This window comes from Pteropus alecto, unplaced genomic scaffold (genome assembly GCF_000325575.1).
Source record: "Pteropus alecto unplaced genomic scaffold, ASM32557v1 scaffold75, whole genome shotgun sequence".
Lineage (NCBI taxonomy): Eukaryota > Metazoa > Chordata > Mammalia > Chiroptera > Pteropodidae > Pteropus > Pteropus alecto.
The window spans coordinates 2,382,134-2,394,772 of NW_006440638.1; the positions used below are offsets into that span (position 1 = coordinate 2,382,134).

General features: G+C 38.5%; 1 protein-coding gene across 1 annotated transcript in view; it reads right to left on the minus strand.

Annotated features, from left to right (window-relative positions):
• SLC9A9 (solute carrier family 9 member A9) overlaps positions 1 to 12,639 on the minus strand; it is a 496,385-nt gene that overhangs the window by 89,399 nt on the left and 394,347 nt on the right. The window contains exon 13 of the mRNA XM_015593644.2: positions 8,435 to 8,486. Coding sequence (XP_015449130.2) covers positions 8,435 to 8,486 — 52 coding nt within the window. The remainder of the gene's footprint in view (positions 1 to 8,434; positions 8,487 to 12,639) is intronic.

Here is a 12,639-nt window from a genome sequence, read left to right on the forward strand (position 1 = left end):
CCTGCTGATCCTAGATAAAATTTTGAGTTTATGTCTTAAATAGCTGTTGGCCCAGTTCTGGATCCATTCATTTATTTTTCTGAAGTTATTGATGACTTAATAACTTGGTTATGAAAGGCCATCAATAAATGAGTAGAAATAAATGAATTAGTCTACTGTGTGTTCTGCTTGTGCACTGGGGGTTGAAGATAAATTTGCAAAGGGAAGGCCAACTTTTACAGTCACCCTGAAATAGAGAAGGTATCTGATGAGGCAGCACAGAGGGCAAGCCCATGGGAGGGCCCAGATGGGCAGAGGACAGTAGGTAGCATCAATTTACTTGGATTATTCTGAAACAGGGGTCAGCTCACATTCTAAGGACAATGAATGTGAGTCGTCAGAAGTAGAATCTGGAAGTTGGTGGTATTTTCTTTATCACTAGCAATGGTTTCTTCTCTTCTGAGGTCCTTTATCCCAGAGGGGAAGTGTTGGAACAAGCATAGGATCCAGAAGCTGAAGACCAAGATCTGAGTTCTGACTCTCTACCATTTATTGCTTAATAACAAAATACCCACTCCAAGCCTCATGTGTCTCAGCTGTAAGTGGAGACTGGAGACTCAAGAGCATTGAACCCCAACTTTAATTTGCCCTTGATACTTCTAGGAAGCAGCATGTTTGATATATGTGCAATTTCTAGTGCTTTTATTGTCTTCTTTTTCTGGGAAAATTTAAAAATAACTGGGGCATTTGATATCTTTCCTTTGCCTCCTTAAACAAGTGAATAGACCACAGGTTGGAAAGTGATAGAGCAAAGTAGGGAGTAAGTAGTTGTCTTTTAAGTAAATCCCTCACCCTTAGCTCCACCCCAGAGAAGGAGCAACAGAAAAATTCTGACTGTACTCTTTGTTTTAGGCTTATTTGGACCCTTGAGAGAAAACAAAAGACTCCAGCCTAAAATCTGTGAACACCAGACACTAAAGCAAGAGGGAATTGTTTGTTGTATTAACCTTAATGAAAAACAGCTAAGCAAATGTAAATACATTCCTCTATCAATTTGCTAAGTGAACTGGATGAACTCTGTTCTGGGATAATCATATGGGATCAATTCTAATTTCAGGAAGATTCAATGGATTATGAGAGAGAAAAAGTTTTCTTTCTATTTCTCGAGATTTTATATTCAATATTAATGTCAATGCAATTTCCATGGAATGATAACAAAGACAAGTAATTCTCATAACAAATCTGTCGAGCTCCTTATGGAACCCCAGACCACTTTTTCAAGTAGTACGTGTGACCGGGATTTGATAGCAGTACTTTTGCCCTACTGTCTTCCCCAATTTAAAACTATTTATGTAATATTTTCAAGTTTGTTGTCTTGATTTTCTAATTATCAAGGAGAGGACCAGATTCTGTACTCCTAAAGAGAAATATTTCTGGATTCTGAAGAGGGAGCAAAATAAAATCTAAGGTCAATACTAATTTTTTTCAAATTTACACTTTAAAAGGAAAGTCATTAATTCTTCGCCTCCACATAGAAAGTATTTTACACAAATATTCTAATCTTCCTAACACCATGATAAATTCGTGAATGTTCCCAAGAGGTTTAGTCAGAAAGTACATGCTTAGGGAGACAACTAGTCAAAGATGGGTAAAACTGTCGAGATGACATGTAAACATCATAGATATACAAACTCATGGTTTAACTAAAGAAAGAAACAAAGCGGGGGCTAGTTCAAATAACTTTGTATGAGAGATCTAAAGGGAAATATATATATATACACACACGCACACACACACACACAATATTGTGGTGGTTTTAAAATGCATATCCACACATCCTTTGGTATTTTTCCTTTAAAAGATGGAGACAAATTTCCCTTCCTATTGTGTTTAGACTGTACTTAGTGACTCATCTTTAATCAATAGAATGGGACAGAAGGGATGGTGTGTCATATCTAAGACTCAGTCATACAAAGCCATTATGGTTTCCTCCTTATTGTTTCTCTTGGACCAATAGAGGGAAATCAGCTGCTATATTGTAAGGACACTCTAGCAGCTCTGTGGACAGATCCATGTGGTCTCCCTGCCAACATGGAGTGGACCTTTCTGCCCCGGTCAAGCCTTCAGACAACTGTAGCTCTGGCTGATATCCTGACTGCAACCTAACGAGAGATCTTGAGTCAATAAAACACTCTGTTAACTTGCTTTCAAATTTCTGACCCATAGAAACTGTGAGACAGTAAATATTTGTTGTTTTAAGCCAGTAAGTTTTGGGATAATCTGTTATACAGTAAGAGAGAGCTAATACAACAACATACTGAAATAATAAATTCTAGGTATGAAAAAGTATTGGAGTGGTGCTGAGAAGAGATAATAAAATGATGAGGCATCTTTGTAGTTTACAAAGTGTATTCACAAAGGTAACATGTTTATGGTGTAACTGTACACAGAGAAGTTAAATAACTTGCCCAAGGACACATAGTGGAAAGACATAGAATGTAAACCCAGACGATTTGACTCCAGAACTTCCTCTTACCTAGTATGCATGCATACATGCATTCATTCGTTCATTTATACAACCTACCCATGTCAGGCACTAATCAAAGTGTGAGGAGGATGCAGCACTTACCAATTCAGTCTTTATTCTCACAGAGCTTATACTCTAATGGGGAAAACGACTAATACAAAGGTAAACAACTACCTACTATACGTTCAGAGAATGATAACAATAAATCAGGTATGAAGATGGGAGAACAGCAGAGGGGAGGCTATGGGCTGGTCAAGGCAGGCTTCTTTGAAAAAGTGACACATGATCAGAGGCCTGTATGATATTCAGAAGTGAACTATGTGGGATCTGGGGGAAAAATGGTCCAGGCAGAGGGTACTGCAAGGATGAAGGCCCTGGAGTCACAGAGTGATGTGCACCCCAGGTGCAATAGGAGGGCCAGTGTGATTGGAGCTGAGGGAGAAAGGTGAGAGCAAATGGAGATGAAGTGGGAGAGACACAGAGGGGCCAGATCATCGGTCATGGAAATGAACTTGATTTTAGGCCAGATCATTGGTCATGGTGGGGAACTTGATTTTATTCTACTTGTGATGAAGGTAAAAATTTGAAGATTTGGAGCTTGGAAGTAATAAAATGACCATTTAAAAACCTCGTTTTTATCCCATCTCCACTCTGCTGATTGTCACGAGGTTAATTTTCATATTTTCTAACATAATTTTATTTTTTAATGCTATGCTTGCTTTTCTATATGCTCTCTTAATGCTAGCTTCCAATTTTATTTTTGTTTCTAATAGTCCCTTCATTAAAATTCTGTTTTTGGTTGTCGTTTGTGCTTGTGTGTAACCTGGGTAGATCAGTTCTGGTCACTGCAGCTCAAGAAAATCAGAGCAGAGTAGAGAAAGGTCCAGAGGAGGGCAACTTCAATAACTGAGCAGAGGGAGATTGAAAGGACTAGGATTTCTTCAGCAGAAAGACCAGCACTAAAAAGGGACACAACAAAGTGTCAGTAAAAATATGAAGGGTGTGAGCAAGATGAACAAAGACTTGTTTGCTACCTCCTAGAAAATGGTAATCTCGAATACCCTTAAAACTTGTAAGAGCTCATTTGGGAAAGAATAAAAGTATTTGTTCTTCTGTACTTATTACTTATAGTCATCTAGAGTTGCAAAGGCTGGAAATAGGTTCAGGAGGAGAAGAGATTAATTAGCAAATGGCAAGGTCACTTTAATCATTAAACAAAATTTCATTTTGCCTTGTAAATATTTTCGAGTATTTCTAATAAACTTATAGACACCAGAATAAAGATTCCCATGTATACATCCTCCATATTTAACAATTATCAATATTTTTCCATACTTGCCTCTGTGCCGTTGGAGTTGGCCTCATACAGTGTAAATTCCACAGTATACTCCCACAAATATTTCAGAAATCAAATACATACTAGGCTCTAAAACTGATCTCACACAGATGAAGGTATTTTTTTTGTTGTTATTGTTATTGAAACTAATAATGTTTTGAGAAAAATAAAATGAATATGTAAGAGCAAATACCTTGAGTTTTCCCTTGGCTAACATAGAATTTATTTCAGTTACACTTACTTATGATTTATCCATGCAAAAGTATTCTTCCTCCCTAATAACTTTTTATTGCTTAAGACTAAATTCTATATATTTATCTTACCTAAGATTCTACAATTGAATAATGATGAGGAAGAGGAAGTGAAGGAAGATGACACCTATAATTTAGTGAGCACTTTTTAAACATTAAGTTCAATATATAAAATCTCATTTAATCTTTACCTTGACCAATCAAAATACCTATTATAACCCCTATTTTGTAAATGATTAAATTTCAGTTTAAAGAATTAGAGCAACTTTTCCAAGATGACAACAATAAAAAACTCCAGCCACTTCAGCAACATCCCAACTCCAATCTCTAGTTCCTCAACTCAGCGAGACTGCTATTCTCTGCTTGCACTGTTCTCTGCTTGAACTCTGTCTGTTGAACAGCAATTGGAAAAGGGCCTCCAGGCAGAAGATCAAGGAGAATGTAGGCTCATCTCATTCGTTTTCCTTCTCTATAGGCTTGTAGTCCTTTGCTGTTATCCAACACTTGAATTCCATCATATATTTATGATACCAATTTTTCTACCATGGACAACCATTATGTATTTTAAAAGTAGTTTTGTAGGGGGAAGCAATGTTTTGTTTTGTTTTCAGACAAATACATAATACTATATACAGTTGAACAATAGTGCTTATACTGGGTAGGTCCACTTGTATGCAGATTTTTTCCCAGTAAATACTTCAAACCTATTTTATCTTCCTTATGATTTTTTAAATGATATTTTCTTTTCTCTAGCTTATTTTATTGCAAGAATACAGTATATAATACATATAACACAAAGTATGTGTTAATTGACTCATATTATGGGTTAAGGTTTCAGATCAATAGTAGGCTATTAGTACAATTGATCTTCAAACAACTTGGAGGGGTTAGGGGTGCTGAACCCTTGTGCACTCGAAAATCTGCATATAACTTTTGACTCCACCAAAACTTAACTACTAATTTTAACTGCCTATAAATTGGTCCATTATTTTATGTCTTTGTATGCAGCCCACAATCTGTAATATGGTATACTGGACCGAGGATATTTTTGATATACTTTTAAGGGGGAAATATGTAATTGTATACAGAGTTACATTTGAAATATGGGGATAGTAATAGTACCCACTCATAAGGTTATCTTAGAAAGTAAGTGAGTTAACATAAATAAAGTTCTTAGAACAGCATTAACAATAGGAGTTAGTACTCATGTATTAGGATGATCATGAAATAATGGCAAAAAAGGAAAAAGAATAGTCGCAGCCCTTTTGGGTAGCATGAATTTCTTATTGAAAGATTAAAGGCAGGTGTGGTGCTCCAGCAAGTTACCATCTCTCCAGTGCTGTGCTTCCAAGGACACAGACTCAATTACAAGGAAAACTTCCCATGAGAGATGGGGGCGGGTGTCTGAGGGGTGTGTGTGTGTGTGTGTGTGTGCATGTTTAAGAGACATAAAATTCAGAACTGAAATATCTTCTATTTCTCAAAGTAGCGTGCTTACATAGAGTATGTATTTAAAATTTAAAAGGTGCAGGTGGAATACGCTTTCCAAAGCTTCTGGGTCTGTTACAAGTAAGATGTAATACTATTCACATTCTAAAAGTGTTACAAGGCAGAAAGGAAAATTGTGACATTGGTAGTTAGTCACAGCTGTGAGTTCATATTTCCCAAAGGTTATTTTACTTTCCATAAACAGAGAAAGAAGAAATTCCTTTAAAATATGGTTATTATTGATTTTGAGAGAGTATGGTCAATAATTGCCATACCAACTATGAAATTTTTAGCTTTTGATAAGTGAAAATAGAGACCTTTTTTTTAAGAGGTGACCAGTACAAAGATTATTCTATTTGTTCATGCAACAGTTTAATAAATGCAAACCAAGGGGAAGCACGTAATCCTCCTAAGAATTAAGGTTTATGCTCTGTAGTCAGAGAAAGCAACAGATGCTGATAATAAGCAATGAGCTGTCAGACAAAATGAGGGCAGAGAGGTTCATGGTTTGGAAAATACTAAAACAAACAAGCAAATAAAAAACTGTCCAGGTTGGGTGGCATCTGCTTGGATACTGTGTTTGTTACTTCTAGCCTGAGTCCACTGTTTCCTGTACTTGACACAGAAGATAAAAATTACTCCAAGGTGTGGAAAAACCTCTTTTTTGAAATGTAGCTACCTTGGTAGTCAAACATTATCATGAATAAGTACATTTCCAGGATGCTTCTTAAAAATAAAATTTTTTTTAAGCGACAATAGTTCAGTAGAAAATATACAAATTATAAGATTAGGTAGTTAACCTTTAGATAGCTTTTCATGTGTCTTCTATAGCAAGTCCCAAATGAGAATTTCCTTTAAACATACTGGGCCTGTTAAGTTTTGTATCGTTTGAGGAGAGAGTATAATTTTCCCCTCTAATGATAATAATTTAGAATATTATTGATTATTATTTTTTCCCCCTACTTTGGCTACTAGAAAGCTTACTCATGATTCAACTAAGCAGAGTATATTGAACCTGATGATCTACTTATTCATGATTTTTTTTTTCTCCTTGGTTTTGACTTTCTGCTCCTATTAACTTTTTTTTACTGAATTATAAAATTCTTTAAAAATATTTTACCATTATTTTATTATATGTGGTGGTGCAAGCTGCCTTGAATCCTTCGTAAGAGAAGATAGGTTTACCTAAATTAATTGTTAGGTAGTTTTCATAGATACAGTTTTACTGGAGTGTCATAACAACCTAGAAAAGTATAAATTATCATTCACATTCTACAGACAGGGAAACTGAGATTCAAAGATATAATAAACATGACTAAGATCCAAATACCACAAGTTTTCATTGTATTATGTTGCACTATCTCACTTCATTAACAACATTTCTACTGGTTTAAGTATCTTCAGGTGAGAGTTATTATTGAATTAACAGTGGTATCAATGAGCTAAAATAAAATATATTTAAACTGTAAAAGGAGGGAATTAGGCTAGTAAATAAGCTTATCAATAATTATATGTGATTGTAAAATATTAGGCAGAGGAAGGTAAAGAATTTTTTTTGTGTGTGAATTTTCTTAATCTATTTTTTTCTTTTACAGAAAAAGATATAAGAGAAGGATAAATTTTAGGTTAAAGTTTTACTTGAAAGTAGAAGAATGAATTAGTTGACCTATATGAAATGAAAATGCTTTGTAAAAATCAGCTCCCACCAGCTAACTACTCATTACAGTCCACTGGTGTAGGGAGATGAGCCTTTGATCTCCTTTCTAAGGTCACCAAGCTTGCCCTAATCCCTGTGGCTCCTCAGTCCTGCAGTTAGATGTGCTTCCTGGGCAAAGAAGCCTGTGAAAACAGCACCAGTCCGGCTTTGGAACACATGTGACAAAAACATTCAAATAACATGTGAGCCAGGACCATTACTAACTTAATTTTTCAGCCCTTTTTGTAGAGCACAAGATCCTTCTTTCTTTATGTCCATGTGAACCCGGAAAGCAGCAGCACTAACCAGTTGTGCCTCATTAGCGGTATTATAGAGAAAAAACCATGAAATAAAAGAGCAATGAATCCTCTCCAAATTCAGATATGATCGCAACACAATTATTTAAGCAACATCACTTATTTACTGTTATTCTATCATGTGTGTCTATTTACAATTTCAGCAAAAGGTGCAACATTTCCACGCAATTGTTTCTTTTAAGTACTGAGTTAAAAATGACTAATGCAAAATTGCCAATGACATATTCTACTTTGATGTTAAGTTCAAGTCCAGAGTTTAGAGAATACACTTCTTTTACTTGAGAGAACAGCACATTGTTTCGAACAATTTTCTCTAAGGATTTTTAGGTCTCTGAAAATAATATTTGTTCAGCTAAATCAGGATGGCTCACCTAGAGTTCTGCTTTGATTTTGCAAATTTTCAATATTTCTTTACACCTAGACCTGATAATTGAGAAGTCATGCAGGAGAAACAGGTCCATTTGTTGGGTGCCCAGCATGTATCAGATGCGTATTGAGCGCACACTGAGATTACCTAGCTAGCAAGTTGCTAGGCAGGGATCTGAACTCGGCTGACTGATTCCAAACGCTGTGTTCTTGCTCCAACATTGCAGTTCCCAGGCTTCCTGCTGCCACAGAGACCGTACAAGTGTGTGCTAGTTCTAAGCACTCCAAAGGTTATGCAGACGTTACTGACACCCCGAATTTCTGTGAATTTTATAGCCATCTAATCAGTTTTGTCTACAGAGGCAGCCCGCTTTGGAATGAGTCTCTTGGCCACATGTTGGACAAACACAGAACATTCCATGGAACAGAACATCTTATATCTCTACACTCTATGCATTGGCTTCTTTGACTTGCCTGGTGTGAAGAGGGCTCCTTCTTCAAGTCTTCATCCAAGTCCACACCAACTCTGTTAAAGAAAACAGAAAATTGGTAACAGCCTTTCTGCAGATGAGTCTTGTGTGTCAGGTCACCTGAAGCGAATCAGAGGAAAGGTTTGGCAGAAAACCATCTTACCTTTCTCAAAATCAAAAGAACATCACATAGATTTATGGCCAAAAGAGAACAATAAAGATGGGCCTCCGCATAACTGACAAGATGGAGTGCCAACAACGTTGTTTGCTGCTGCCTTTCCCAGCAAGAACTAGAGCCTGAGAATCGGAATAGGAGCCCTCGGGAAAAGACTTTGCAGCCCCAAAAACCGGGATCCTGGAGGGAAGGCTGCCTGCTATCCCAACAGGATTCACTGACCACACTGTTCTGGGAATGTGGGGCCCCAGGCTGAAGCAGGTTCCCCAAGACAGAAAAAAACTGATCCTTTGTCCAGAAACTCACTGAGGCTGCCAGTAGGAAGAATCCAGGTTTGTGGTGCCTGAGGCTTACACAATTTTGGGGGGGGGGGATGGTCTCTTTATAAAAATTAATATAAAAATACAAATACAAAATTAGGTATGAAAGTCATTTTAGAAAATAAATTACAAAAAATTACATACTTTTAAAATCTGGCATACATGTAATGGATATCTCAATGCTTAGGAAATACACATAACATTCTAATTAATCAATTGCCTCACACACCTCTCAAGTAACTTTTTCATCTTTATGTTTTGCCTACATACTTTGATACTCTCTTTATATGATAATGATTTTGTACTAGAGAGAATAGGAAGATAAGGTAGTCTTCCTTCTAACAAGATTGATCAAAATTATTGATAGTTGGGAGCCATTATAGCATGTCTCCTTATACACAGACATGCTTGTGTGCAGTGCTGCTACAGGTAAATACCTTGCAAATACAAGACATCTGATCAATTTTATTTCACACAATTTTCAGAAACAATTATATGTGTATATGCTGCATCACTGAATTAATTATTCCTGAATTTCTGTTTTGATGGAGCATCATGAGAACGAAATCCTCCACTTTGAATTTTACATATCCCATGATTGGAAGAATTTTCCACAGACCCGCTTCTGGTTCAGTGCATTCCAAACCTTATTTTTCCTCTACTACCTATAAACTTCTGATGCCAGGTGCCATGGAACATGATCATCTTTGATTCAGCCTGTGACACTATTCCTGTAAGCTGTTCCTGCATCAGCATGGCGGCAGTGACTTGCCAATGCACAGAAGTGACTGTGGGCCACACAATTATATTCCACTAAAGGTAAACTAAAGCAGCAGTCTCCAATATTTTTGGCACCAGGGACCGGTGCTCCTGTGAGAATCTAATGCCTGATGATCTGAGGTGGAGCTGAGGCAGTGATGCCAGAGCTGGGGAACAGCTGCAAACACAGATGAAGCTTTGCTTGCTTGCCCGCCGCTTACCTCCTGCTGTGCGGTCTGGTTCCTAACAAGCCACAGACCAATATCAGTCTGTGGCCCTGAGTTTGGGAACCCCTGAACTAAATGCGTTCCCAACTCAGCTTCCCCTTAGTTGGATTCCCGCAAATGCCCACAACCACTCCAGGGCTATCTGAAGAGAGAAGTATCTTGGAAGGGAAGCAGTAGTGGACGGAAACAGTGCTTGACCCCAACTCTGGTTAAAATATATATTTTTTGCAAGTCTTACAAAAACAAAGGACCATGAGAACACAATGTCAGCACTCTTCCCAGGGTCTTGGAAGGGCCAGAGCAAAAAAAGGGCCCTGAAGCTTAAATTTCCTCTCTTTTAGAGTGGGGTTTGCCTGTGGTGGGGTTTGGGGCAGGTGGGAAGGGTTGCAGGGGTGAGCAACTCAGGACCTCTGAAGTCTGCTGAAGCCGCCCCAGAGCCTTTCCTGTAAACGCCAAGATTTCTAGAGCTTTATGGCCTTTCCTTCAACTCTTGCTTCTGTAAACACTTTAGTCTTCTTGCAGTTCTGTTCTCTAGATGGGGGAAGGGAAGACAGGCTCGGAAGCTGCCAGTCAGGCAGCTGTGTTCACATGTGAAAGGAAAAACAGCAACAGCGGAGAGGTGGCCTGTTCAAAATACCTCTGATTCTTCAAAAATTAGTGTCCTCTGGACATGAACAGCCCCTTCTCTCTAACCTGGAGGGTAAAATGAGTAGCTCTTCATTGTATTCTGAACTTTGGTCTTCAGGTAACTGGACAGGGCTTCTGGAGGGGACTAACCTTTGATTCTCTTAGAGAAGACAAAACTATTTGATATGTTTCATTGAAGCAAGAGTGAGAGAAGGAAGGGAAAGGGATGAGGGAGGAGAAAAAAGGAGGGCAGAGAAAAAAAAGAGGGGAAGGAGCTGTGCAAGGTGTGGGCGGAATAGGAGGGGTAGTAGTGAAGAGAGAAGACTGGAGGAGGACAGAAGGAGGAAAGGGAGGAGGAGGAGGGTAGAAGGATAGAGATGGTAGAAAAGCGGAAAGGGTAGAGGAAAGAGAGAGGAGGGGGTGGTAAGGTCCAGCCTCCTAAGATGGGTACAAGCAGTGATCTCGGGGTGTGGGTGGTCTGAGCCATACCCCTATGAACAGTGGAAACAAAGCTGGAGGCCCCCTGGGCCTCCTGCCCTTCTCTCAAGGGGCTAGTCCACCTTCACACCTCTGGTGGCTCTTAGCTCTCTGGCTGATGCTGGGAGCCCCTCTAAAAGCCTTTATTACAGGGGAAGCCTAACCCCCGACCCCACCACCAGGACTACCGGGCATCAATGTAGGCTGTAAACTAATAAGGGCCTTGAAGTTCCCACTGCTGCATCTATTTAGGGCCTTTTTCTAGTTCTCTGTCTAGAAAACTGGAGAGAATAGAAATCACATTTCATAAGATACCCAATAATTAAAGTTTGAGGCAGTATGCACTGAGATTTTCACCTAAAATGTATGCTTTCCTTCTCAGCAGCAATCAAAGCAGACATTTCCAGTATCAATTATTCTGGTGGCCACATTTAGCTGAGGAACGAAGGCAGGAGATGAAGTTCTTCAGTTTTATGTAGAACTTAGTGAAAAGCACCTTAGAGGCCTGAGCAACAAGGGAGCAAGGACAGGCCTCCTCCTCTCATTTCATGGAAGGCCCGCAGCCCTTATTGGCCTAGAGTCTACTAAATATCTCAAGAGTAAACATCTCAAGTGGCTCGAGGGAAGAGAAACTCTGAAAGTTATTTTCCTCCTGGGGAAGCCGGGTGAATGACACAAATGTGGTCTGTGCCCTTATAAGGCACAGAGTTTTGTAGGTTTAATTAGAAAAATCTTTAAAAATTTCTTGTAATTTAAGTGCTATAAAGGAAAGGCATATAATAATGCATTCTTTCACTTGCAATTTTAGCTCCTTTTGATAGAAACTGTGCTAAATATATACCCTTGCTCCCTGTTTCCTTAAACAGAGTGTGATGGGGGATCCTCAGAACTTCGCTCGAGGTCTCAGTATCCCCACTGGCACCATAAGGCTAATAATTATACCACTTGCTGTGGTATCATTTCTGAGAGATATATGAACCTCCTCATGCCACATTAAATGGTCCCTGGCTACAATTCTTTTTCTTTTTAAAATTCTTTTATCTGCCTGTTAGATTGCCTTGATTCCCTATCTGTGATAATATGTTAACTTATCGTTCCCATGTTCCCTTCACCCCTTTTAATGTAGTAGGGGACTGAGGACCTGATAGCCAAATTTAATACATTTTTCCTTTTCAAATTTATAGTACACACACAAACACATATAACAAAATGATAAAATTCAAACATTATAGAATGGCTTACAATAAAACACCTTTGTTCTCTGCCTCACCCTTGCACACCCCCAGAGTAACTCTCTGTTGCTTCTGAGAGCAATATTCTGCCTTTTTTCCAAGATGATATATAAACTGATATCAACATGCTTGACACATTCACACAACACCTCCAGGGTTAAGCCAAACGTGCCAGTCGCATCTGTATCTCTTATTTTCCTGTTTAAGAAAGCAAGTCAGAATGTGAAAATGACATTCTTTTGAGGTTAATACAGGAAAGAGGCATGAGAACTACACAAATTGACTAAATATTAAACCAGATTGTAGCCAGAGCCTGCTACGTGCTGCTGGACATGGGAAACCTGGCTGATTAGCATAAGGCCGGACTATAGGGAACCTACAGGAAGATTCCT